The sequence below is a fragment of the Podarcis melisellensis genome (assembly GCF_964234715.1).
Source record: "Podarcis melisellensis genome assembly, chromosome: 16".
NCBI classification, from domain to species: domain Eukaryota; kingdom Metazoa; phylum Chordata; class Lepidosauria; order Squamata; family Lacertidae; genus Podarcis; species Podarcis melisellensis.
In genome coordinates, this window is record NC_138533.1 from 11366579 (window position 1) to 11394515 (window position 27937).

General features: G+C 47.0%; 1 protein-coding gene across 2 annotated transcripts; it reads right to left on the reverse strand.

Moving 5' to 3' along the window:
- Positions 1-77: 77 nt before the first annotated feature.
- LOC309358427 (5'-3' exonuclease PLD3-like) lies at positions 78-27893 on the reverse strand. 2 transcript variants are annotated; one of them, XM_081891484.1, is made up of 14 exons: positions 27750-27893; positions 25385-25738; positions 19479-19682; positions 17874-17951; positions 16859-17125; positions 15026-15210; positions 13804-13987; positions 11772-11886; positions 9603-9730; positions 7887-8087; positions 6877-7016; positions 5548-5713; positions 4078-4177; positions 78-3045 (listed from the first exon to the last, which is right to left on the reverse strand). In XM_081891484.1, the coding sequence occupies exons 2-14, from the start codon at positions 25472-25474 to the stop codon at positions 2855-2857; spliced, it is 2049 nt and encodes a 682-aa protein (XP_081747610.1). In that variant the 5' UTR covers positions 25475-25738; positions 27750-27893; the 3' UTR covers positions 78-2854. The 2 variants fall into 2 exon arrangements, with proteins under 2 accessions (XP_081747610.1, XP_081747611.1); XM_081891485.1 differs by lacking the exon at positions 17874-17951.
- Positions 27894-27937: the final 44 nt, after the last annotated feature.

A 27937-nucleotide genomic window follows, 5' to 3' on the forward strand; every position in this document is an offset into this window, starting at 1 on the left:
GGCATAGCTTGCACTATTTAGATTATATCGAGAATTTAAAAACTGGTTGAGTGTGCAGTCAATGAAAAGACACAAACAAAATTTGACTTCTTTATTAAAAACACTTGTAATATCAAAAATAAATTCTGCTACGAATGCAACTCCAGCCCCAACCCAACCCAACCCCAAGCATTTCCCTATCCCCAAAGAGGGTGAACTGTCTCACTCATTGCTTAAAGCTCATATACATTTAGGCTGCAATTCCACAGCAATTTTCATGGGAGTTCTATTGAACTCAGTGGGACTTACTTCTGAGTAGACATACACAAGATTGCAGCTTAAGGCACATAACTCCCCAACTCAAACATGCTCCCTGAGTTAATTTCCCCCCAAAATAAATCTACCTGAGGACCCTTTCCCTGTCATACTGATTTCTAATTTCCAGCCGATTTCCCTGCCTCATCATTTATTTCCAGCTGATAGCTGACTTCTGGCTGATTTACCCATTTTCTGATTTTTAGTTGATTTCCCTGCTGATCCTCTTCCCTTGTAGGGGATATACAACATAAAAAAGCAACGTCATCCCTTTAGCAAACCTGTACATAGCTGCACTGCTAAGATATATCTTTGAAAGATGCACACACATACACAGCCATGCCCCTAGAATAAAAACACCTGCAGGAAGGCAGCTAATCATCTTACTTGAGTCCCAGCAGCCCCCTCCCTTCAGAGCTTATCTACACCCATTTCAAATGCTCCATTACATTCCAGGGTACTCTCACACCGCTTTAACAGGCATGCCTCGTGCAAAGAATCTTGGGAAGTGTAGTTCATAAAGTGTTCTAAGAGCTGATAAGCGAAACCTAATAAACCACAATTTCCAGGATTCTGTGGGGGAAGCCACGACTAAGAGAATGCTTTAGACCAGGCGTAGGCAAACTCAGCCCTCCAGATGTTTCGGGACTACAACTCCCATCATCCCTAGCTAACAGGACCAGTGGTCAGGGATGATGGGAATTGTAGTCCCAAAACATCTGGAGGGCCGAGTTTGCCTACGCCTGCTTTAGACGGAGGGTACAGATGTGACCTTGTTCGGGTCAAGCAGCAAGGAGAGAGCGAGGCAGAAGGCAGCGCCATTCTCTGTCAACTGGGCAACTGGAAAACTTTGGCAAGCTAGCAAACAAACGAAAAGAAATATTGGAATGTAAACATCCGTCTCTGTAAAGCCAGGCTGGTGGGGCGGCATTTACACATTGCCTTCTTGGGGCCACAGGCCAGTGGTGAATGGGGGGCGGGCTGTAAAAGAAGTGGTTGGAGAGACAGATGTGGCTCTTAGCTTTGTCTAGAGCGGTGGCTGGTGCCCATTAGGACTGGGGAGGTGGAAGGCAAAGAGCCCAACAGTGAAGCCAGAACCAATGTCACAGCTTGAACCCAGCATTCCAGTTTAGTCACATCCTCGTCTTCCTCCCTGCTGAGTTCTACAACACTGAGGCTACACAGGAGGAAGATGATAGGCAGGGCTGTTCCCTGGACTGGCCGTAAGTAAGAAGGCAGGCAGGTAGGTGAGGGCAAGTTGAGGTTGCCCCATTTGCCCTAATGGGCCAGCCTCTGATATTCATACCGTATTTTTCGCTCCATAAGATGCACCCAACAATAAGACACACCTAGTTTTTAGCCGGGGAATGTAAGAAAAAACAATTCTTTAAAGGGAGTACTGCGCAGAGCCTGTATGACTTCTGGGATAGCTGCGCAGCCTCTTCAGGGCAGCGGGATGAAGGTTCCCCACTGCCCTGAAGAGGCTGCACCCAACTAAGCCAGAAGCTAGAACAGCGAGAGGGAGTGCAGCGATCCCTCTCGCTGTTCTGGCTTCTGGGATAGCCGTGCAGTCTGCATTTGCTCCATAAGATGCACACACATTTCCCCTTACTTTTTAGGAGGGAAAAGGTGCGTCGTATAGAGCGAAAAATACGGTAACTAGGCTGTGTTCCAGGCATATGTCTCTCCATCCTCCACCCAGGCCAGCAAGATGCATTATCACCATGGAGCCACAATTCCTGGGGGAAAGGCCTGAGAGCAGGGCCAGGGAAGGATGCCACCTGGGGAGCAGGTGGGCCCAACAGAGATGTCCAGAGGGTCGTATTTGGCTCCGAGGACCAAGGGCCCCCCCCATTCCTCCTGTAAAGCAAGGGTGGCCAACTGGTGGCCCTCCACATTTTGCTGGACTCCAACTCCCATTGGCACGGTCAACGATCAGGGTGGTGAAGTTCATCAACATGGGAGGTGGGCAGCTGCAGGCTCCCCCATCCTTGGTGTAAACAGGAAGCTGGGATGCAGCTAAAACCCCCTTCCTGCCCTATTCTTCCCACCCTGAGTTCACATTTCTGCTGTTAGCTAGAGCTCGTCCCACTCTGCATTGGGGAAGTGAGGAACATGTCGGATCCTCTAGATGTTGCTGGACTCCAACTCCCATCATCCCTTGCAGTGAGTTGGCTGTGCTGAGGCTGATGGGAGTTAAGCAACATATGGAAGGCTGCAGGTTCCCTAGGCATGCGCTAGAGCGCTCCAGCTCTGGTGGCCAAGCAGCTGTAGCTGTTCCTCACTTGCACCAACAGAATGAGCGGCTGCTTAGGAGTTTCAGAAGCAACCGCTCTGGGTTGGACTGATGACCAAAAGAGTCCAACATCCTTTCCCCCCACCCCCAACATCGCCTGCTGGCCAGATTCCTCCGGGACTCAAGCGCAGGAGCAGGGGCACCAAGGCAAGAGCTTCTAAACTGCAGGATGTTGAAAGGAGTGCTTCCAGGTCAAGGGGTCAGAGCGAGGCTGAGCCCTGAACCTGTTTCCAGGCAGGGAGTGGAGTGGGCCACCCTCCGCTCTCACTTCCTCGAACATTCCCAGTGTTTGCTGAGCGGCTGAACGTAGGGAGAGTCCCAGTCCCGGATAAACACTTTCTCCAGCTGCTGGCGCAGGGTTTGTCCCGGGGTTCCTGCAGAGGCCTCACTCTGGTTGATGACCAGACCCACGCCTGCGGTGCGGGTGAAGTAATCTTCAGACCAGTTGGAGGTACCTGGCAAAGAGGGAAACACACACAAACACACACACACACAAATACACAGCAGATTAGGGACTTCCTGGGTGCTTAGGTGGCTGAAAAATCCAAAGGGGAGGAAACAGGCTAGGAGGTGGCTTTGGGGACATTCATGGCATGGGTCAAGTTGCCTTTGGCTGATTGACATCTAATGTCCTTTTAAAATGTATTGGGGGGGTGGGATTATTGGGTTGTTTGTGTTTTTGTTTTTATTATGTATTTAGTGATTTTATATTGCGATTTTATGTTGTAACCACCCTGAGACCTGCGGGTATAGGGCGGTATACAAATTTAATAAACAACAATAATAGTAATGATTGGAGACCCTTGGGAAGAAGAAACTGATAAATCTAATTCATAATAACAGTGGACATTGGGGTCCACAAGTCTGAGCTTCCAGAGCCTTGAGGTACAGCAACAGTTTGCCACCATGGGCATCTTTAAACTCTCTGACAAGGAAGGGGACCTTCTAAAACTGCCCCTTTGACTTCCTCCTACTCAGGGAAGCAGAGAAGAGCAAAAGGCAGGCAGGGTTGGGGGTCCAGAGAGGCAGAACAGCAGAGCAAGGTGAGCAACCTGGTCTCAAACTTCACATTGTGCCAAATGCATCTTTGCATTTCATGGCGCTAAGGTGAGATTCTCCAGCCCCTCCCTGTCCTGCCCCCAAAGCAAAATAGATACAGTGGCACCTCGGTTCTCGAACGTAATCCGTTCTGGAAGACCCTTTGAGTTCTGAAATGTTTGAAAACCAAGGTGCAAAGGGGCGGCCTGCAAATTTCATTGAGAAAATTGAGGCAGCGGAAGCCATTCAACTTCCAAGGCACGTTCGAAAATGGAAGCATTCATTTCCGGGTTTTCGCTGTTCGATTTCTGAAACGTTTGTCAACAGAGATGTTTGAAAACCGCGGGACCACTGTACTAGCTTCGAATCATCACAGTTGGAAGGGACTTCAAAGGACATCTAAGTGGAAGTAGGGACAGAGCCATAAAACACAGACAAGGTCTACATACCAATGTAGGCGATTCTGTCGGTCACCATGTACTTGTTGTGATTGACGTGCGCATAAGGGATCGGTGGCTGCTCTCCCTCCGAGGGAACGACAAAGAGTTTCTGAAAGGAGAAAAAAGTTGCCTACTGCTACCACTAATGGGAGATGCCTCCTCTGGTTCTGCACCCCACCAGGAGCCAGAGGTAAGGCCTGTTCGCTTCTTTGCAAATTGGCCTAATTGGATAGGTACTGTTTGATGCAGGGAGCCTTCTGAGCCTCTGAATGCTGCTGAACTACAACACCCATCAGTTCCAGCAAACAAGGCCAATTTGCTAGGAATGATGGGAGTTGTAGTTCAGCAGCATCAGGAGGGCCAAAGGTTCGTCACACCTAGTGTGGAGGTTAGAGCGTTGGGCTAAGCCCAAGAGCAGGGGTAGGCAAACGAAGGCCCGGGGGCCGGATCTGGCCCAATCGCTTTCCAAATCTGGCCCATGGACGGTCCGGGAATCGGTGTGTTTTTACATGAGTAAAATGTGTGCTTTTATTTAAAATGCATCTCTGGGTTATTTGTGGGGCATAGGAATTTGTTCATTCCCCCCCCAAAAAAAATATAGTCCGGTCCCCCACAAGGTCTGAGGGACAGTGGACCGGCCCCCTGCTGAAAAGGTTTGCTGACCCCTGCCCAAGAGAAGAAGAAGAGTTTGGATTTGATATCCCGCCTTTCACTCCCTTTAAGGAGTCTCAAAGCGGCTAACATTCTCCTTTCCCTTCCTCCCCCACAACAAACACTCTGTGAGGTGAGTGGGGCTGAGAGACTTCAAAGAAGTGTGACTATTCCAAGGTCACCCAGCAGCTGCATGTGGAGGAGCGGAGATGCGAACCCGGTTCCCCAGATTACAAGACTACCGCTCTTAACCACTACACCACACTGGGTTTCAAGAGGCTTGAGTTCAAACCTTCACTTCCCAAGTTCTACGTTCCTATAATTCTGGCACTCCAGATTCTGAATTGGATTCCTGCAGCAGCTTTCTGAACCTGACGAACACCATTAACAGAGTGGAGCCCATTGTGGTGTAGTGGTTAGAACAGAATTTCCACAAACTTCGGGGCTCCAGCTGTTGCTGGACTAGAACTCCCATCATCTCTAGCTAGCAGGATCAGTGGTCAGGGATGATGGGAACTATAGTCCAAAAACAGCTGGAAACCCAGCTGTTTGGCAAGCTCTGGGTTAGAGCTTCGGACTAGGACCTTCCCCAGGGCTCCTCCAGGCAACCTTTTCATTGCACACTAGTTCTCACAGCGTCCAACCAGATGCCTGCAGGAAGCCCACCAGCAAGATCTGAGCCCAACAGCAACTCTCCCCTCCTGCAGTTCCCAGTCACTGTCATTTGCAAGCTTGCCGGCTCTGACAGTGGAGGAAGCACCTAAGGGCGCCAAACAGCTTGCATCCAAGCAGGCCTGCCTGCTTGTTCTCTCTGGTTCCCAGACTCACCACTTCAATGGGGCAATGCAGAGGTTCGTAGCTGAGGACTCTGAGCGAATCCAGGAAGACGAACATGGCGGGATGCGAGTGTTTCCAGCAGCTGATGAGGAGACGCACCTTCACCCGCCTTTCGCAGGCCGCAGTGCGCAGAGCATCATCAATGACCGGCCAGAACCTGGGAGTGCCAAGCCAAGCACAACAGAATTATTATACAGTGGTACCTCAGGTTACAGACACTTCAGGTTACAGACTCCGCTAACCCAGAAATAGTAGCTCGGGTTAGGAACTTTGCTTCAGGATGAGAACAGAAATCGTGCTCCAGTGGTACAGTGGCAGCAGGAGGCCCCATTAGCTAAAGTGGTGCTTCAGGTTAACAACAGTTTCAGGTTAAGTACGGACCTCCGGAACGAATTAAGTACTTAACCCGAGGTACCACTGTATAGGGAACGGGGAGTCCTTTAGTCCCTGGAAACCCAAAGCTGGTGGTGCCCCTACAAAGCGGCTAAGGCTGCATACGCACCATACATTGAAAGCCCATGATCCCCACCCCACAAGAATACCTTGTAAACTGTAGTTTACCCCACAAAGAGCTACAATTCCCAGCACCCTTAACAATCTACAGTTCCCAGGATTCTTGGGGGGGACAGAGAATGGGCTTTAGATGTATGATGTGTGAACACAGTCTTAACAGGCCATTTTCCATTGACATCTGAATTCCAGAGCAGATATATGCCGCTCTAAAGCTTAATTAATAATAATAATAATAATAATAATAATAATAATAATAATAATTTATTATTTATACCCTGTCCATCTGGCTGGGCTTCCCCAGCCACTCTGGGCGGCTTCCAACAAAACACTAAAATACAATAAGCTTGTGTCCAGGGCAAGTTCCACTCAGGGTAGACCCACTGAAGTGAATAGGCATGTCCAACTTTAGCTTTAGGAAAACAGGGAGATGCCTTATAAGGGTTCAGACCAAACTGTCTATCTAGCTCAGTATTGTCTACACTGACTGGTAGCAGCTTTGCAGGTTTTCAGGCAGGGGGTGCTCCCAGCCTGCCTGGAGATATTATCAACTGGATAGCTCATTTCATTACAGAATGGCGCTGATAATGCCAATGATGCAGGTTCAATCCCCATATAGGGCAGCTGCGTATTCCTGCATTGCAGGGGGTTGGACTAGGGCCCCTTCCAACTTGACCATTCTGTGAACCTGTGGTATTCTGCATTAAAAAGCAGATGCTCCACCGCTGAGCTATGGCCCCTTCCCCTTATGCCTGCATCACTTATTAGGTTCAGATTTTTATGTGCCTTTTCGGTCCCTTTTCGTCCTACCTCTTTGGTTTGCAGAATGTGCACTGGGGCTCATAGTCCATCACAGCAATGTAGACAAAGTCTTCAGCATCCTCGATGGTGCTCAAAATGGCGGTGAGGTCAGAGGTTCTGCCTGAGGAGCAGAGGGCCGGTGGAGAGCTCTGGAACCACAAAATCAGAGAGCTTCGAAGGGGGCAGAAGAGGAGGAGGGCACAAATCAAGGGGGCTGAGCAACATACAGCATTTGAGGCTGTTTAGTTTCGGAAAAATCAGCAGAACCTGGTGTTAAAATGATACGTGGTGTGAAGAAAATGGATAGGGAGTTGTTCTCACCTGGTGGCGTGGTGTAATGGTTAGAGTTGTCCGACTAGGACCCGGGAGACTTGGGTTCAAATCTTACCCTCAGCCATGAAGCTCACTGGATTAACTTGGGTCAGTCAGGGCCTCTTGGCCTAACTTTACCTCACAGGGAAATTGTGAGGATAAAACCATGCAGGCCGCCTCGGGCTCCTTGGTGGAGTATAAATGCAATAATATAAGTAATTCTAACTTCTGACTGACTTTTAACTGTAAAAAGAGGCAGTTGGAGAAGGGAGGTATGGAAGTAATTGGCCGGCGTGGAGGACCAGGAAATTTTGCTTGAGGGGAAAAACCCGTCTGGAGGTTTGTGTTAGTCGCAGAGGCTCTCAAGTCTACAGAAACTGCCAACCGCCACCTCTGAGTGCCCTTTATGTGGGTCAGTTTTCTCACGGAATAAACCCAGTTCAAGTTCATCCTGTCTCTGACGGCTCCAAGCCTAACATTACTAGGAAGTTTCAAAGAATTTGGGGATAACTGGTGGCAGAAAAAGAAGAAAGAAATAGAGACACAGCTACTTTGTGGGTGTAGGCCAGTGAGGCTGAGGGTCCTGGGATCCCTGATAGGCTGGAATGTAGCCTACCGTGCAAAGGGAAGAGTCACATCTGTCATCCACCCAGTGTGGAAATCCAGCCCGTGGGCCGAAAAATATTCTCCACCCCGCCCCAACTTACAGACAGATACAGCTGACCGCCGGTGCCATTCAGCTGCAGCTTCAGGGGATGAGTCAGGCCAGACTTGGCAGCCAGGTCCGCCGGCCACTTGGGCGGGATGGAGGCCCCATCTTTCCCCAGGATGCGATATATGGCAAAGATTCGGTGTAGGTCCCTAGCTAGGCAGGTGCAGTTGTACAGCACAGCGCCCAGCTCTTTAACCTGTAAGATAGAAGGAACAAGGTGAGCAGGACCTTAGGAGATTTGCCTGTCTGTCTAGGCTAAGCCCCAAGGTATGGGGAGACTTGGGCTTAAGGACAAAACACAGCCCCTCTTGCCTGGCCCTCAGGGTACACCCCTCACCGGCCTGCCCCACATTGCACCTTGAACATTTTTTATTTTCTCAAGTTGTATCGACCTGCACCTGTTTGACAAAAATGCTCTATGAACTGTAGAGCCAGCATCAGCACTAGAAATCAGGTGGGGCTCTTCACAGACACCTGCCCTGGGCCGCCTCTTTAATTTGCCTCCCCCATGGACCAATGCTCTGAGAAGCACCAAGCAGCTGAATCCAGCGGCCATTTTAATTACCCACTATGCCCCTGGTGCAGTATTGCTCTGGGGCATTGTAGCAATTTAAAATGTTAATCATCATTGTTATATTTCAATTATTTATGTGCTATATGGCACCACAGTCCCTCAAATTAACACAACAATACAACAAAGAACCTGTTAAACTTAACCATAAAGCAGGCACCTTCACTGTGCCCTTTTTGGCACTTGCTAAAATATATTTTCATTTAGGCAAGCCTATCCAGACAGTTAGAATGTTAATTTTCATTTTCTATCTGTTTCTAATTGTTATTATTAGCTGTTTTGTACTGAGTTTTATTCTTTTCTTGTTTTTCTTAACAGCTTTGAGGTTTTATTATAATCGAGTGGTACAGTATATAAATTTGTGAAATCAATACAATAAAAAATAAAATCAGAATGTGTATTTCTAATGCCTGCGGAGAGGGTTTTTTTTTAAAAAAAAAAAAAGTCTTCTGACCAAGCGCCTGAAGTTCAACAGGGAGAAAGGACCTGCCTGATCTCTTTTTTTTTTTTTTTTTATAAAAAATTTTATTAAGATTTTTTACAGATACATATTTAACAAACAAAATAGGTTTCATAACATCTTTTCATTCTATTGCGGACTCCCTCACGTCTCCCGCTTCCACTTTCCTCATTAAAAACGAATTTTTCCAAGCAAATTATCATCTTGTTTATACTCTTAAGTGCAATATTTAGGTTAAACTCAAATAAAAAATTATAATTTAATGGTAGACAGTTATTTCTGCTCTGGCTTCCTTGTTAGGATTCAACCAAATTACAGTACTTTTGTAAATAAATCTTAAATTTCTTCCAGTCTTCTTCAACCCTCTCCTGCCTGATCTCAGCCAGGAGAGAGTTGCACAGAACTGGGTCCATAGCTCCCGGCGGGTCTTGAAGTACCCCCAGTGTTGCTCAAGAACTGTTGATGGCTTCTGCCACTGCTAGCAAGAACCCCCCCCCCCCAAGGTCCGATGGGCAAAAGTATAGGCCTAGCAGAGTGCCTGACCCTGACAATTCTTTTGTGGGTTGTGAGAGTCTCCACCCCATTGACAATCCCCAGAGCACATCCTCAGATGCTTCTAATGCGCAGCCATCCCCTGCCCATGCTCTTGAACCTCTACCACCCACGACGCCCAGAGGTACCTGAGTGAGGGAGCGCCAGTCCATGTTGGCGCTGCCCACAAAGATGTGCTTCCGATCCACCACCCATAGCTTGGTGTGCAAGATGCCTCCCGTCAGGTTCTTCATGTCCACGTACCGCACATCTGCACCTGCGGGAGGAAGGGGCAAGAATTTAACGCCTTCCATTTCCCCATTGGAATAATCCTAATGATGTTAAGAGGCCTTTGTGTCGCCATCGCTTATATGGTGCGTCACGTGCATTCAGCTTTTTGTAATCCTTACGACAGCCCTGCGAGGTTGCATTATTGAACACAGGAATGGCGCATTATACCATATCATGACACTGGTCCACCTAACTCAGCAGTGTGTACACCAGGGGTCAGCAAGGTTTACCGGCCATGGGCTGGATCGCTTCCACGGAGATTGTCCGTGGGCCAGACTGGCGCAGCACGACGCCGGAAATTGCGTCTGCGCATGTCTGCGGTGCCAGAAATCACTTCTGTGCATGCCCAGATGCTGAAAATCGCACCTGCGCAGAAGAGATTTCTGGCGCCTGGACATGCGCAGACATAATTTCCGGTATCTGCGCATGCGCAGACGCGATTTCCGGTGTCGCTTGGCAAGTCCCCGCAGCACGCTGCGCCGGTTTAGTGCAGCGTGCGGGGGACTCGCCAAGCGGATGGCTTGGTTCAGGGGCAGCTCGTGGGCCAGTAAAACGGTCTTCATGGGCCGCTTCTGGCCCATGGGCTGCATGTTGCCGACCCCTGGTGTACACTGACCAGCTTACTGGGATTTCAGGCAGGGAGACTCCCCCAGTCACCTCCGTACCTGGGGATGCTGAGGATTGAACCTAGGACCTTCTGCATGCAAAGCAGATGCTCTACCGAGCCATTGGAATTATCTCCCCCTAGATTTGCCTCTGCCCCTTCATTGCAACCCCAGTGTTACTCCCATACTGGAAATACTGAAGATGAGGGAGAATGGCTCATTTAAGTCTATGTAGCTTGGTGGCAAAAGTGAGATTCGAACGAAGGGCTATTTTACTTGTAGCTCAGTCCCTATGCTACTCCAGTTACCAAAAGCAAACCCACTGAGCCGATGCCATTACAGACCACATGCACCCATAATCTATGTATATTCTGCCACCAAGGGCAGAACTGAGTGTTCAGAATTCAGCAAGCTTCTAGCCTTCACACTTGGGAATACAGTTACAGATAGGTAGCCGTGTTGGTCTGCCATAGTCAAAACAAAAAAATTCCTTCCAGTAGCACGTTAAAGACCAACTAAGTTAGTTCTTGGTATGAGCTTTCGTGTGCATGCACACTTCTTCAGATACTTGGGAATACAGATTCTCTCCCTTTCAGATTTAGCAAAGTGTTAAAATACAGGCCCCACCAGCTTCCTGTGTTCAGGAAATCACCTGGGAGATCAACCATTAACCAAAGACAAAGGGAACACGTACACACCTAACTCCAACATAAAACATATTCACAGTACAGTAAGCCCACAATTTACATGGAGGTTCTGGGGATTGCACCGAAAGCCAAAATTGCATATACAGTGGTACCTCGGGTTAAGTACTTAATTTGGTCCGGAGGTCTGTTCTTAACCTGAAACTGTTCTTAACCTGAAGCACTACTTTAGCTAATGGGGCCTCCCGCTGCTGCCGCGCCGCCAGAGCAAGATTTCTGTTCTCATCCTGAAACAAAGTTCTTAACCTGAGGTACTATTTCTGGGTTAGCGGAGTCTGTAACCTGAAGCGTCTGTAACCTGAAGCGTATGTAACCTGAGGTACCACTGTAGTAAAAACACAGTTGTTCAATGGTGGGTGGGATTGCCAAAATCTTTTCTCCTGGATGCCTGTCTGCCTTATTTATTATTATTATTATTATTATTATTATTATTATTATTATTTTGGTCAAGAGTATAAAGCTGAATGTGCACAAGTTCAATGAGCAGAAGTTATGGGCTTACTGTACATTCTCGCCCTCAAAGAATTCTGGGCATTCTACTTTACTCCTCATAAGAGTTACAATCCCCACTGACCCTTAACAACTTGCCCAGAACTCTTTGAGGGAAAGAGTGTGCTTTAATGGTATAATAACGCATACAACAACCTTAGTTGGCTAACAGTTGAATGTTGAAAGGTTTCCAGGTAGTACAAAAAACCCTGCTCTACGTGACACTTACCATGGCGGGCCAATTCATCTGTGTCGTACTGGGAAAACTGGGGGCTGTTCACAGCGATGCTGAGCTTCACCCCGCGAGAAGGCAAGGCCTGCAGAGACTCAAACACCGCCTTGCCCTGCAAGAACGACAAGCACAACCGGACGCTTACTACAGCATTGCTATGCATGGAACCTAGAGATGCTCACATCTCCATCTCGTGAAGCAAAGGGAGTTTATTTGGGGGGCAGAGATACCTGCAATTTATTTAATTAAGGCAAGTCAGTAAAAGGATGGTATTAAACACTCGTGACCAAGTTGTACGTGCATTTCACGCTCAAATCAAAGCTGAAAGAGCAAAAGGAAGTAAATCTTCAGGTAAACATAAAGGTTGTGGCTCTTCTAGGAAATAGCTTCAAAGGGTCTGCAGAACCAGAAAGATTTTCTGCAGTCATTACACATCAAGAATTCCTTTTACAGCGTTCCAATGTTTTAAGGGGGAAATTTATTCTGCAGCACTGCTTTGCTGGGCTTGCACAGCTGTTTTTGCAGGATGCTCTGGAATGAACAGCAAGCTATCAAAGGGAAACCTCTGCGACCTCTGCTGGTGTGCAGCAAGTTTGCAGTTAGGCAGCACCTAACAGGTAAGTGGGCGGGTTTATGCAGATTGCACACCAATGGCCATCACGCAAGAAGACAGATGGCTGAGAAATTGACAAGGTCGATAGAATCCACTATTTTTGAGATTAAACTGTCCATCAAGAGGCTGCTTAGCTGGACAACAGAAGCAGAAACATTATCAGAGTATATTTTGTGGAATTGGAAACGGTGCTGATTCCGAGGGGGCGGTGAGAGCTTTGCAGCGCCCAGGTTCCCACCGACAGTTCAAAAGGCATCGGGAAAGGAGTCCTGCTTAATTTTTGTTTCCTTGGGTATCGCTTCTCGGCCTTTTGGCTAAGATCAAGTGTAGTATCTGTTCTTATCAGTTTAATATCTGATATGTCCTCTATTTGAGGACTATATATTAAATGGATTTTTGGAATTGGGAGATGGAATAGGGGCTTGCTCCGTCCACTCCATGCATCGACCTGGTATTGCAGTACCTCCAGGAACGGTGCACCTCCCTCTGGGGGGAATATTGCTGGTGCAAAAAATAGATGAAAACTTTTACTTCCCTACAAATTTATGTCTTGAAACAATGGGATTGTATACTCCCACCACAGACCCCCTACATAATGGTCAAGGGGGTGTGTGTCTTTGCCTCCCAAAGGTTTGCACAGCTGTCTATTGCAGCAGTCCTGGCTATAAGCTCTGCAGGTGAATGGTGAGGGGAAGCTCAGAGACCAGGGGCTGCTGACCAAAGGACTCCCCTGGAGAGGGGAGAGGAGAGGAGGCTGAGAGAACTGTTCACAGGGGAGGGTGTTCAAAAAAAAGGATGAGAGGCTGCCAGCTCGGCAGGCAAGGGGTGACATAACTGGGCTCCTGAGACCCACAGGGGTGTCAAGAAATAATGTAGTTGGTCAAGGGAACTGTGGACTCAAAAGAAAAAGGTTGAAAACCTCTGCCCTACCTAATTTAGTAAAGATGCATAATTTTCTCTGTAAAGATTGTATGCATCCTTGCATTGTTCTACCTTTCAAATACTAGCTGCGAAGGACTAACACATGAGGGATAAATTGGATTCACCTTGCTTTTAAAGGCATATCCAGCTAATTCACACAAACGACACAAACCGCATTACACAAACACACAGTTCTCCAAATTTTGCTATGCAGTTTTCCTATCAAGTAATACGTGCAAAAAATAATATTCTGGGGTAAAGGGTGCATAACAATGCACCTATAAGAGAAAATAACATACAAAATGCATTCTATTGGGAGAAACAGATTTGCAAAAATGTGTGCATTAGGCAAAATTGCATACAGTAAAATGCTAATTGATTTTCACGTGGCTTTTAAAAAAAATGCAAACAGATGTGGAAATGTACAGGACTGAAGCTTGGAAAAAGGAGAAACAGAAAAACTGGAACCGAGATTGTCCCATCCTAGCGACTGACCTGCTTCGAAGAGGGATCCTCCACGTGAACATCGGAGTCCCGTAGGGTGAAGTAGAAAGCTGCTATCTCCACACTGCTGTTGGCACCATCCAGGAGGTTCATCCAAGCCTGGTAGATGCTTGGATGGTGAGGAGTCAGCGTTTCGTAATCCAAAGTGGACGGGATGCTCTCCACCAACACCAGGCTAAAGCCAGGAAGAAGAGAGGGGAGAAAGTGAAGGCTAAAGAAATGCAGTGGTGCTGTTTTCTATGTTGGACAGGTTGGCAAACCCCATGGATTTTGGGTTTCTTTTCAGAATCTCTTCCATCCCACATGCCGTGCTATGGTGAGAGGGGTGCGGCCTGAGAAAAGTGGCAAGGGCCAGACCAAGAGGCTTGGAGGGCGAGGTTCTGCCCTGGTTCCCCCCACCCCTGGACTACAACACCCCAGCTGAAAGCTCTTTTTTCTTTTTTTCAGTGTTTCCTTTTTAAATATAGTTTTATTGATTTCTAATACATAACAATTAAGGGACGCGGGTGGCGCTGTGGGTTAAACCACAGAGCCTAGGACTTGCTGATCAGAAGGTTGGTGGTTCGAATCCCCGTGATGGGGTGAGCTCCCGTTGCTCGGTCCCTGCTCCTGCCAACCTAGCAGTTCGAAAGCACACCAGTGCAAGTAGATAAATAGGTACCACTCTGGCAGGAAGGTAAATGGCATTTCCATGCGCTGCTCTGGTTTGCCAGAAGCGGCTTAGTCATGCTGGCCACATGACCCAGAAGCTGTATGCCGGCTCCCTCGGCCAGGAAAGCAAGATAAGGGCCACAACCCCAGAGTGGGTCACGACTAGACCTAACGCTTAGGGGTCCCTTTACCTTTACCTTTAATACATAACAATTACAAAAGAGAGAGAGAGAAGGGTACAAAAACAACCTGCCCCGCTCCTCCCTCCAGGACAGATCAATCTAGTTAAGTTTGCCAAAGTCCAGCCTCTGATTTCGGTAGTTGCTGTTCTTCAGGATTATCAGTAAAGTGTTTTATAAAAGCCTGTCATATTTCAACAAAATTGTCTACAACATTTGTGTTATGCAGTGCGTGGAGTCTCTTTGTTAATTGTTCTGCAGTGTGTTTTTTTTAATGCTGTACACCGCACCCTGGGATCTTCTGATAAAAGGCGGTACCTAAATTGAATTAACAATAAAAAATAATAGCTGGTAGCCCTTACATGCGCATGCCCCTTACTTGCCTGCACTGACTACTGCACTCCTCCACCGCATTCCACAGTTTCGGGAAGTTGCTCCATCTCCATGCTTCGTATCCCAACAGCCCCAGGAAGGAGCCAGGGTTTCCGTGTTTCCATGTGAACCAGCAAACAAAGCCCAGGATAAGAAAGAAAAGAAGGAAAAAGAGAACAGACCGATATGGGAGACGCTGAGAAGACAAAAGGGGTTGAGAGGAAGAAGGGCATTATTTAGTGCCATCTCCAAACTAAGCCCAATGTACATTTTGCTCTAGGAGGCTTAGTTTGGTCAGCATCGAGTATACACTTTTGGAGTTAACGCTAAATAAATTAATTTTGGTAAATGAGCCGCCATAGCTGCTGGAGGGCCACAAAAATTTGTGTCCTGAGCTTTTTCGATCTGTCTACCTATGCACTATCTGAAACCAAAGGGTGCATGGGTTGCCAGATGTGAAATAAATATATTGGCATTTTTCCCAGCTCTCCTACCCCACTATCAGTGTTTCAGACAGGGAATGTCTTCCTGCCCATCTGCCTGGGTTTCCCTGCCCATCTGGCAGGGTTTCCCCAGCCACTCTAGGTGGCTCCCAACAGAATATTAAAAACACAATAAAACATCAAATATTAAAAACTTCCCTAAATAGGGCTGCCTTCAGATGTCTTCTAAAAGTCTGGTAGTTGTTGTTCTCTTTGACATCTGGTGGGAGGGTGTTCCACAGGGAGGGTGCCACTACCGAGAAGGCCCTCTGCCTGGTTCCCTGTAACTTGGCTTCTCGCAGCGAGGGAACCGCCAGAAGGCCCTCAGAGCTAGACTTCAGTGTCCGGGCTGAACAAAGTGGGTGGAGGCGCTCCTTCAGATATACTGGGCTGAGGCTCTACCACTGAGTCATTTATGTGCCTTCATTGAATGAGCATTCATTCTGATTTGTTTGCGGAGAGGTTTGAAAGCGTGTCAAAGCAAATGTAATCCCACACATTTCCCACTGCATTTTCACTATTGCTTTCCTTGTCGCCAAAAGTCAGATCTTTTGAGGAAGTGGGTTTGTTGCACAAGCGCTCCAAAACAACTAGAATTGCAGAGCCAGAATTTGCCGGTAGGTGACTGAATTTCACCCAAAAATAGCAAGTCTGGGAGTGCCCTCTTGTCACCCCACTGAGAAAGCAACTATCTCATACATTTCAAACTCTGTGTGTTTTTGCCTCCATGTTGATTTTTTTATTTAACCGGATTTATATACCGCTTACTCAGCAAGAAACCCTAAGCGGTTGGCATAAAACAATATGAAATATTCAGAAGAAAATATCAACACAATCAAACTTTAAAAAGAAGTTGACTTAAAATTTACCAAAATATAGATAAAATCCATAAGTTTCAAAACAAATGTGCGTAACAGATTCTGGCAACCTTGAAATTATCAGCTGTGGGAGCCTGCGACTGTTCTGCGCATTTTTAGATTTTGCTAAAGACTACTTTGTAGATGTTTCTAAATCTCTTTCAGTTTTATTTTTAATTGCATTGCCTCACCATTGTGGCAGTTCTTGCCCTGCCTTTGTGTGGAACGGCGGACTTGTTTTTTTGTGCAGAATGTTTAGACGTGCCCAAACAACAATACAAAGTTTTAAGCAAGCACCAAAAACAATACGACGAAGGTGCTTGCTGACTATCAATCAGCAGGGAGTTCTAGAGAGTAAGCGCTGCCATACTAAAAGGATTGTTTCCTTGCCAGGGCAGGATGAACATTACATGGCACTTGTGAAAGTACCTGTTCCGCAGATTAAAGCAGTTTAGTGAGAATATATGGGGTATGTTGGAGCATGCTTTGGGATTTTCTAATATACCTTGGCCCACTTTTGGGGGGCTCCTGCCTGTGACTTAGAAGAGTCGGCCTTCTTCATGGTTGGCGCCTTGGACAAGGCGGCGATTCCTGCCCTGCTCTGCTGCCCAAGGGCGAACGTCTCGTTTTCCACCCTGCCTTGTGAGCTGGCCGTCATCCTCCTCTCCATCTGGGGCCTGGCCTTGGTGCTTCGCGGCTGAGAGGTCTCCAGAACCTGTAGCCGGGCCCTCTTGTCTTTCACCACTTCCCACTCGATGTTTGGTTGAGGCAGCTGGCAAGAGAAGAAAAAGCTCATGTTGTGAAAATCGTATCTTGGCTTCACATGACGAGATCCAAATGAGTCTTTTGATCACACACACGCTATCCCTCTGAGCAAGCGAGCTACCAAACAAGGAAGTCTTCCATTTTTCAGACCAAGGGCCAATTTCATTTCTAAGTAACTTTCCGGAGGCCACAATCCAGTGGTAGGTGGGGCCAAAGAAGTGGGTGGGGCTACAAATGTAAATATTAACTCCACGGCATGGAGAGAGGGTGTGTGTGGCTGGGGAGCGTTCCAAGGGCCTGACAGAGGGGCCTGGAGGGCCGCATCCAGTCCCAAGGTTCTCCACTCAACCTGTAGTTTCACATTTCATCCAAATGGGAAAACAAGAAGTAACAGGCAGGAAACAAGGCAGGATATTAGGCCATGGTTGTAAGCTGGTGTAACATTCTTTCCCCCCCCCCCCCCGGTTCGGACAAAATTGGAAACACAGTTAAATGGAAGAGTTTCTGGTTTGCTTGCTCCTGCGGTACAAGATGCTGACAGTCCCATGTCCAGTCCTCCAGGTATGGCTGGGAGAGATTCCCTGCCTGAAATCCTGGAGAGCTGCTGCCGGTCAGTGCAGACGATACTGAGCTAAGTGGATCAGTGGTCTCAGTATATAAGGCAGCTTCTGGGGTATGGAGGAAGATGGCAGCCATTTCCTCAGATGGCTCTGCTTAAAAAAAGACCCCTGTTCTTGTTACGCATCCCTTGTTACCTCCTTTGCCCCGTTTCGGGGTGGGGAAGGCTCCTCTTCCTGTGGGACATCCAGTCTCCTCAGCCTGACAAAGGGGGACTGAAAAGGAAAATGGAGGGATGTCTTTTTATGTTCACTGAGCCCAGCTCTGGCAGACATCTTGGTTGTCGTCGTCCTCTTACTATTACAGTGGTACCTCAGGTTAAGTACTTAATTCGTTCCAGAGGTCCGTTCTTAACCTGAAACTGTTCTTAACCTGAAGCACCACTTTAGCTAATGGGGCCTCTTGCTGCTGCCGCACCACCGGAACCCGATTTCTGTTCTCATCCTGAAGCAAAGTTCTTAACCTGAAGTACTATTTCTGTAACCTGAAGCGTATGTAACCCGAGGCACCACTGTAATGGACTCTGCCTGTGAACCAAATCCTGACTGACAGAAACAAGGCAGCTGACCTTCCGAATGGTACTTCCCCATTTGTTTGTTTGTTTGTTTGTTTGAGCAGTGAATGCCCCCACCCCACCCTGGAATCCAGCTCCCATCATCTCTGACTGTTGGCAATGCTGGCTGAGGCTGATGGGAGTTGGAGTCCAACAACAGCTTGAGGGTCTGACAAAGAGTTCCTGTATCCCTGCGCCTATTATTCTAGCCCTTTCAACACTCCCTGGTTCACATTGTCACCTGACTCAGCAATCTTGCGCTTCCTTACACAGAAGTAAGTCACGCCAGATTCAAGGAAGGCCGCATCCACGCCACACATTTAATTCACATGACTTTCCCCAAAGACTCCTGGGGACTGTTAATCCATCCCTCAAAGAGCTACAATGCTCAATTGCCTTTAACAAACCACAAAACCACATTTGCCATGATTATTTGGGGGAAGCGATGTGCTACAAATAAATGATGCGCCTGTGTGACCTAGGTCAGTTTTGGCGTGTGGCCCTTGGAACGTTGCCTAGAAAGGAAAGCGGCCCTCGGACCAGAAAATTTCTCCTACTCCTGCAATAAATAAGTAAGTATATCTCCCTGCAGTACAGTTAGTTTGGTCCTGAATTTGGAGAAGGGTTTGGATTGTACATCCCCCAGCCCCGAGAGTGACCCTGTCTGTGTTGCACAGCTATGGCCAAAGTCCATAGCTGTCAACTTACAGATTTGAAAATAAGGGACTAGCAGCCTCAAAAATAAGGGATCAGCAGTCAAAATAAGGGATTTTAGTCAACCAGCAGCCAAATGAAGCCTCAAGCGGTAGTTCCCGCAGCGCAGCAACCCGGCAAACGGGATGCAGCAAGGAAAACCACCGTCACCTCTCCGCTGGGAAGCGCTGAGCAAAGGCAACGCAGCCAATTTGATCGGCACAAAGCATGCAAGCTCCACCCCCCAGTCATTCTTAGACTCCTTATTGGGTGAGCAACGCAGCCAAGCAACACAGTTGGAGCCTCCCTCCTCCCTGGCCAGCAGGGAGGGAGGGAGAGGAGCTGCTTCCTTTGAAACCCGGGAAATTTAAGGGACATCATCAATAAGGGACAGCAGTGGGACCCGGCGCTGGGATAAGGGACTTTCCCGCCAAATAAGGGATGGTTGACAGCTATGCCAAAGTCCAGCTGCCTCAACTAGCTGAAATAGACTCACCAAGGGGGTGTCTCTTTCCAACACAGTTTGCCCGCTGTCTTCATGAGCTTCTGCTTCTTCCGACGATTGCGAAGAACCTCTGGGGGGACTGGGCGATGGGTCCTTGGCTGGCTTGGCCTGCTTCCTGTGAGCTCTGATGCTCTCCCTGGGAGAAAGGATGTCAGCGACGTGACTTCCTCTGAAGCTTTGTGGTTCCCTTGAAACCTGCGTTTGAGAAACAGTGCAGAGTCATGTTGATTGGCAGCTGGTGCCTTACAGTATAGTGGGGCACTTCCTCTTAGCAGGGGTTTTTTGTTTTCTTATTGTACAGAAAGAAGGTTGATGAGGACGACTGTGTATGCACGATACACCTAACGCACTTTTAAAGCACATCCTCTCTGCCCCACAACAATCCTGGGAATAATCCTGGTGCCTTCCGAAATTAAAAATATGTTTCAAGGAGCCATCAGAACTGATCACCCTTGATGTTTTAATCAGAGTAAGCCATTGTCAACATTTACTAAAGGTTGGAAACCCCTTATAGACTTTTTGCATGAAAAAGAAAATGAACACGAAACAGTGTTCAAAAGGCTTGGCTCCTGAACAAATTGGCCCCCAAACACCGCAAACCCGGAAGTAAGTGTTCCGGTTTTGTTATGTACTGAGTTGAATAGGATCCAAAATGCAGCAGTCTGATTGGTCCTAGAATAATAGGATCCAAAATGCAGCAGTCTGATGATTGGTCCTAGAACAATAGGATGCAAAGTGCAGCAGTCTGATGATTGGTCCTAGAACAATAGGATCCAAAATGCAGCAGTCTGATTGGTCCTAGAACAATGCAGCTGTATGATTGGTCCGCAGGAGCCACCTAATCCAGCTCCAGGTGGAAGTTAATCCACAACCTGATTGGCCTACAGGAGAATCCTGGAATTAGCCAATCACGTGCAGCCCATTGTGCAAATAATGTATATAAAGCAGATATTGTGGGGGAACTTCCATTCCTCCTCACCACTATGAGCTGAATAAAGAGCATGAAATCCACTCTCGACTCCGAGTATATTTCAGGTTTGCAAATGTTTTTCAGAAGCCGATCATCCGACACGGCTTCCGCTTGAGTGCAGGAAGCTCCTGCAGCCAATCAGAAGCCGCGCCTTGGCTTTCGAACGGTTTCGGGAGTCAAACGGATTAAGTTCGAGAACCAAGGTATCACTGTATCTGGGATTAAGGACTGAAGGTAATATTAGTTTATAGAAAGTGGATTTGTTGGGTGTTATCTTGGAGTGGCTGTGTTGAATAATTTTCTACATACAGTTGACAGATGAGGAATTGGATTTTTTTCTTTCTTAGTTTTTTTTAATCCTTGATGAAAAGCTCTCTGATATTAACCTTTAAATTATTTTTTCAAACTTTAATAAAATGTATTTAAAAAAATAAAGGAAGAGAACCGATCACCCTGTCATCATCCAAAAGCGACTTGAGGGAGTATTGGTGCTCTGATGGATTGTGCGAGAGAAAGCACACGTGTGTGCAAAGGATCCGACCGAAGGGTGCCTTCCGCAACCGTTACTTGCAATTAGCACAAGGCAGCTCCCCTGGGAGTTTCCTCTTGCTGCACAGATGTTTTTACAGTCACAAAGAGATAGGAGCTCTCTGCCCGCCTCCTCCGCCCGCCACTCACACAGAAAACTTCCTGCCCTTTGAAAGGAGCCTGCGCTGCAAGAGCTGCCTCTGCCCAAGTCAGGCCTCTGAGTGATCTAACCCCAGCATTGCTGTCAAGGCTGCCATCTGGCTTTCTGGTTTCTCAGCTGGAGAGTCTTTCACAGCTCAGCAGCCTGCGATCTTTTTAAAGAAGAGGTGCCACGAATTGCAACTTTAATCTCCTGCATGCTCTGCCACTGCCTCCCTATTGGACCAGCTGCCGCTGATGGGTAAACCTGCAGCCATACAAAAGTTAGAATCATAGAATCATAGAGTTGGAAGAGACCACAAGGGCCATCGAGTCCAACCCCCTGCCAAGCAGGAAACACCATCAAAGCACTCCTGTCATATGGTTGTCAAGCCTCTGCTTAAAGACCTCCAAAGAAGGAGACTCCACCACACTCCTTGGCAGCAAATTCCACTGTCGAACAGCTCTTACTGTCAGGAAGTTCTTCCTAATGTTTAGGTGGAATCTTCTTTCTTGTAGTTTGGATCCATTGCTCCGTGTCCGCTTCTCTGGAGCAGCAGAAAACAACCTTTCTCCCTCCTCTATGTGACATCCTTTTTATATTTGAACATGGCTATCATATCACCCCTTAACCTCCTCTTCTCCAGGCTAAACATGCCCAGCTCCCTTAGCCGTTCCTCATAGGGCATCGTTTCCAGGCCTTTGACCATTTTGGTTGCCCTCCTCTGGACACGTTCCAGTTTGTCAGTGTCCTTCTTGAACTGTGGTGCCCAGAACTGGAGACAGTACTCCAGGTGAGGTCTGGCCAGAGCAGAATACAGTGGCACTATTACTTCCCTTGATCTAGATGCTATACTCCTATTGATGCAGCCCAGAATTGCATTGGCTTTTTTAGCTGCCGCGTCACACTGTTGGCTCATGTCAAGTTTGTGGTCAACCAAGACTCCTAGATCCTTTTCACATGTACTGCTCTCAAGCCAGGTGTCACCCATCTTGTATTTGTGCCTCTCATTTTTTTTGCCCAAGTGCAATACTTTACATTTACCAAAGTTACTGGACTCCAGCTCCCACAGCCAGTATGGCCAGTGCCCGTTCCAGTTTGTGGGGGCAGGATGGGCTTCGGGCACGATGCCCTTAGTGTGCCCAACCTCTCTGAGATCTCCCCTTCTCCTTCTCACCGAGACACCAAAGCCCACTTCTCTGCAAGCGTGAGTGCATGGTTGGTGGAAGCTGCTGCTGTAAACTTTCATTTGTGTCACTCCTTGCAAGCTCAGAGGCTTTAGAAGACATCTGAAGGCAGCCCTGTATAGGGAAGTTTAATGTTTACTGCTTTATTATGTTTTTGTATATGCTGGAAGCTGCCCAGCGTGGCTGGGGCAACAGAGTCAGATGGGTAGGGTGCAAATAAAATCGTCGTCGTCATCATCCAAGAGTTCCTTTTAAACTGGAGGTGCCAAGAGGTGAAGCAGGAACCTTCTGCAGAGCAAAATCTGTGCTCTGCTACTGAATTGTGGCTTCCTTTCCAAAAGTGGTGTTCAAAATCCAGCTATCGATTCAAGATTCACTCCTCCATCAAATATGAAGTTTAAAGGCCAGTTTAGGGAACCTGTGGCCTTCCAGATGTCGCCAGGCTCCAGGTTCCATCATTCCCAGCCAATGGTCATATGCTGGCTGATGGGAGCTGTAGTCCAACCACCTGTGGAGGGCCAGATATTTCCCATTCCTGGTTCAAGCATTTGACACATTAGTGTGGCACAGAGGCAATTTCCTTCAGCACCAGAGGGAGGGAGGCTGACCCCTCAGGAATGTTTCAGGCCCCTTTCCCGAATTATCAGCTTTTTAAGAGGATCTAAGGGGAAATTTTGTTCCTGTCCTGCAAGTATTCTGGCCAAAGAGAGCAAATACTCTGAAACCACTTAGGAACCTGCCTGGTAATTAGATATAGAGATACAGATATGCATATAGATATATTTTTTAAAAATTAAGATTTACTTTAATTAAAATGTATGAATTGACTATAAAGGCCGTGAAATGAGACATATTAGACATCTTACATTGACACTTTTGCTGTTTCCCCTTGGCTTAGAATCATACACAGACATATACTGAAAATATCATTTTAAGTCCATCACCACTAACAGCAATTTTTTGCTGCTGGGGATGGTTGCTCACCTGTTCAATCAATTCACACCACACCAAATGATACATATTTGCACATGATTTCAGCTTTTACTGTGGTGGTTATCTTTTAGCTTTGATTTAATTGTCTTGCAAAGTCACCTTGAGACTTTTGGTATAATGCAACCAAGTAATGCTACTAACAACAGCAGCAATAGGATTCCCTATTGCTGTGGGCTGACAAAATCCATCAGCGTTATTGCCAGTTTGGGGACGGAGTCGGGAGAAACATTGTCAATTGCACCTAGAAATCTGAATTTTGCTTCATTAGCAATCTGAAATACAGTGGTACCTCGGGTTAAGTACTTAAGTACTTCCGGAGGTCTGTTCTTAATCTGAAACTGTTCTTATCCCGAAGCACCACTTTAGCTAATGGGGTCTCCTGCTGCAGCTGCGCCGCCGGAACCCGATTTCTGTTCTCATCCTGAAGCAAAGTTCTTAACCCAAGGTACTATTTCTGGGTTAGTGGAGTCTGTAACCTGAAGTGTATGTAACCCGAGGTACCACTGTAATAATTGCTTTGCTGGTAACTAGAAATCAGGAGAAATATTGTTCTAGCTCAGGGATTCCCAAATTCTGTCTGTGAGTCATCTGTGAGCTTCGTTTAGGTGCTTTATGGTAGGTCTGTGGATTAGTGGTTGAAGATCAGAAACAGCACATGCATCACATTAAGCATTCATATTGATTTTTAATTGTATTGCTTAACGTAAGGACATAAGAAGAACATGCTGGATCAAGGCAATGGCTCGTCTAGTCCAGCATCCTGTTCTCACAGCGGCCAGCCCGATCCTTGTTGGAAACCCACAAGCATGGCATGAGTGCAAGTGCAACTCTTCCCACTTGTGATTCCCAGCAACTGGTATTCACAAAGTCATAGAGCTGGAAGGGACCCCGAGGGTCATCTAGTCCAACCCCCTGCAATGCAGGAATCTCAGCTAAAGCATCCCTGGCAAATGGCCATCCAACCTCTGCATAAAAACCTCCAAGGAAGGAGAGTCCACAATCTCTCATGGAAGTCAGTTCCACGGTCGAACAACTCGTATGGTCAGAACATTCTTCCTGATGTTTAATCGGAATCTCTTTTCTTATAAGCTGAAGCCATTGGTTCGAGTCCTACCCCCCGAAGCAGGAAAAAACAGGCTTGCTCCATCTTCCATGTGGCAGCCCTTTAGATATTTGAAGAGGGCTATTCAGAGGCATACTACCTCTGAGAAGGGAGGTACAGCGTCTTTCGTTATATTGCATTTTACTGTGATACAATTTGCATTCTGTGCTGTGAAACGGTAATACAGTTGTACCTTGGAAGTCAAACGGAATCCATTTCAGAAGTCGGTTCGACTTCCAAAACGTTCGGAAACCAAAGCGGAAGCTCCTGCAGCCAATCGGAAGCTGCGGAGACCACGCCGGACATTCAGCTTCCCAAAATCGTTCAAAAACCGGAGCATTCACATCCGGGTTTTGATCGTTCGGGAGCCAATTTGTTTGGGAGCCAAGGTTTACGAGATCCACGGTACGGCTGTAAAATTAAATACAATATGTAAGAAATAAAAGCAGCAACAAGAATACAGTTAGAAATTATGCAGCGTTTAGCACAGGCAAACTTGGACCTCCAGATGTTTTGAGACTACAGTTCCCATCATCCCTGACCACTGGTCCTGTTAGCTAGGGATGATGGGTGTTGTAGTCCCAAACATCTGGAGGGCTGAGTTCGCCTATGCCTGGTCCAGCAGAGCACCGCACAACTGCTACAGCAGGCAAAAAAATAATAATTCAGTGGTGCGCCGAGACCCTCAGCAATTTTCAAGTGGTCTGTGGTGCAAGAAGTTGGGGAATCACTATTCTAGATTTCTTCACTGCTGGCAAGGCAGGTTGTTCCCACTGAGGAGCTGTCCAGCTGGTACAGGAAGCAGCTTGGCGCTCGGACTGATTGGTCCATCTAGCTGCCTAACTCTGGCAGCGCAAGGGTCTTCCCCAGCCCTGGAACCTAACTCTCTTTCAATGGATATGCTGGGATCTGAGCCTGGCAGACTTCCCTGCATGCACTGAACATGCACCCTGCCCTGCAAACTTTACCACGCCTCACCTGCTCTCCAACTCTGTCCGGTTGCAAGCGACTCGACCTTCTCACCGGGGTGTCCCTGGACCTGCCCGATGTGGGTTCTTTCCTCCTCATGTCGCGTCAGGTCGGAGAAGGAAGGGATCTTCAGCTGGTAGGAAGGATCTCCCACCACCACCAGCCCCCTCCGAAGATCTCCACCGCCGGGTGCCCTGTTTGAAAGCGCAAGCGATCTGTCAGGAAGGCTCTGTGACTCACAGAGACGTTAACAATTCAAAAAGAAACCCACTGGATGGATTTGAAATGACAGGAGGCAGCAATTGGCTGGCGGGTTGTTTACATATACAGGCTTCGCTTCTGACAGCTGACTCCTAGTGGCCGCTGTGGAAAGGAGAGAAAGAGGAACATCAGCCGGTGCAACAGCAGGAAGGCGAGCAGCCAAAAACACAAAAACAAAGCAGAAGACATTGTTGTATCTGTTTTTCCAGCCTAGGCGAAGGATGTTTGATTGTCCTTCTAAGCCTGCTGGTGCCACCAGGTGTAGGGCTTTGGCAAAGATGTTCAGGGCAGAGCTAGCTTATCATGGATTACCATGGTTTGAAGTGAATTAATACAGTACACACAGTGAAGGATCATCCATTAGGGAAAATGAGACGCTGCCCCAACAGCCTCTGTCTGCCCTAAGCCAGCACTTACCCATGCCACCCACTCCTCCATCCCTCTAACAGTGGAGGCAGAACATATCCATCTATTTTCACATCTATGAGTCTACCTACACCTGATTTCAGAGGTTTTTGAACACTGTTAATTTTTGGCATTTCCCTTCTTTCATCATTTGTTGCTAGCTATCTACAGTAGCGCTGTTGAATGGTTTAAAGTAGAAAAGCAGGGTATAAATATGCCTAATATATAAATATATATATATATAATTATAAATATGATATATTCTAAATATTTAAAATGCAATTGATCTGTACAGTCGTACCTTGGATCCCGAACACCCTGGAACTCGGATGTTTTGGCTCCCGAATGCCACAAACGCGGAAATGATTGTTTGCGAACATTATTTTGGAACATGAATGTCTGACGTGGCTTCCGCGGCTTCTGATTGGCTGCAGGAGCTTCAGAAGCCACAATTTGGTTTTCAAACAGATTCCATTCGACTTCCAAGGTACGACTGTACTACTGGAAATATCCTTCCCATGAATAAGGAAGTGAACTACATTATACATTCCACCTGGTCAATAATAATTAAAAAACCATACTCAACTAAATTATACACCTAGACCCACTGAAATTAAAGGACCTAAGACTTGCCTATTAATTTAAATGGGCCTACTCTGAGCAGGAGTAATGTTGGATAAAGCCCAATACTTTAATAATAATTTTGTGACATCCAAGTAAAACTTTAGTTAGGTAAAAGTGACAAATAAATGTGCAATGTTTTATTGATTATAAGAATGGAAGGTGCCAGGTGAGGTTAGCCAATGGGTTTCAAACTCTTGGTGAGTTAGGGATTTCCCCTGCATGCAAAGACAGGCTCTGGTGGATTGAACAGATGAGACCAATAGTGGGTTCAACACTCAAGAAGGCGGTTATTGTAAGTGCTGTAGAGGAAAATGAGGGGCAGATGGGGCTCGTCTACCTGGGAAGGTAGCCCATCCACTATACGCTTTCATGAGAATGTCTTCAGGAGTAAACCCTAAGGCAGGTATGTTGGGTTGGAATAAACGACAGACGAGTAGCAAGTGTCATATGGGAGGCATCTCTCGAGCATGTCTCGGGGAGTCCCTTTTATTGAATATTACAGCATTGCCACATATGTGCTTGTTGCTGATTGGTTAAACACAAGTACAAAGCAAAGGTTGCATATAGGCATTAATCACCAATAGATTAAAGGCTGGGAAAGGGAGCACAGAACTAGACAGGCATGAAAACCTCCTAATTAAATTATAACTAGTGATTAATATAGCAAAACTTAAACAATTACTAGTGATTGATACAGCGAGACTTAAAAGTACATAACAATCACGTTCCGTAGATGTGATCAACTATGCATTAAGAACAGGTCAGGGTACAATGTTTTCATGAACTCAGTGTGAACTGAACATTCTAGGGTGATGAAGGAATGTCTCAACTTAGAACGGTTTGTGCAGAATCATGTGCAGAAGCAAAGCTTCCCTTCACAGGTATGTCCAAAGTCCGTTTTGGGGGCCTAATACGACCCACCAGTCAGTTTAATCTGGCCCCTGTGGCAGTTTATTTCATGAGGTAAAATCCTAAGAAAAGCTCAACAACTTTGGTAGGCCCTTACGCATGTTCACTTCATCAAATCTGGCCCTCTTTGAAAAAAATTTGGACACCCCTGCTAAGGAAAAATCCATATACTCACTGCCTTGAAGGACATCTTCGGGAGAACAAAAGGCTAAGGAGTAACCCTTAATCCAGAGCGGAGTCCTTAAGGTGGTTGGATGGTGTCTTGTATGCATCCTTCCGGCAACTCCTGCAGCCAAGCTGACGTATTGCTCTGCTTTCCTTTGGACCACAACAGTGAGGCTGAGAAGAGTTTGGATTTGATAT

Bases quoted from the DNA above. Each gene is read 5' to 3' on its own strand.
- LOC309358427 (XM_081891484.1), bottom strand. From the start codon at position 25,474: ATGAGGAGGAAAGAACCCACATCGGGCAGGTCCAGGGACACCCCGGTG. The intron at 19,683-25,384 runs GTGAGGCGTGGT...TCTCAAACGCAG, and splicing joins CGGACAGAGTTGGAGAGCAG to GTTTCAAGGGAACCACAAAG. The intron at 9,731-11,771 runs GTAAGTGTCACG...TTCCTCCCGCAG, and splicing joins AGATGAATTGGCCCGCCATG to GTGCAGATGTGCGGTACGTG.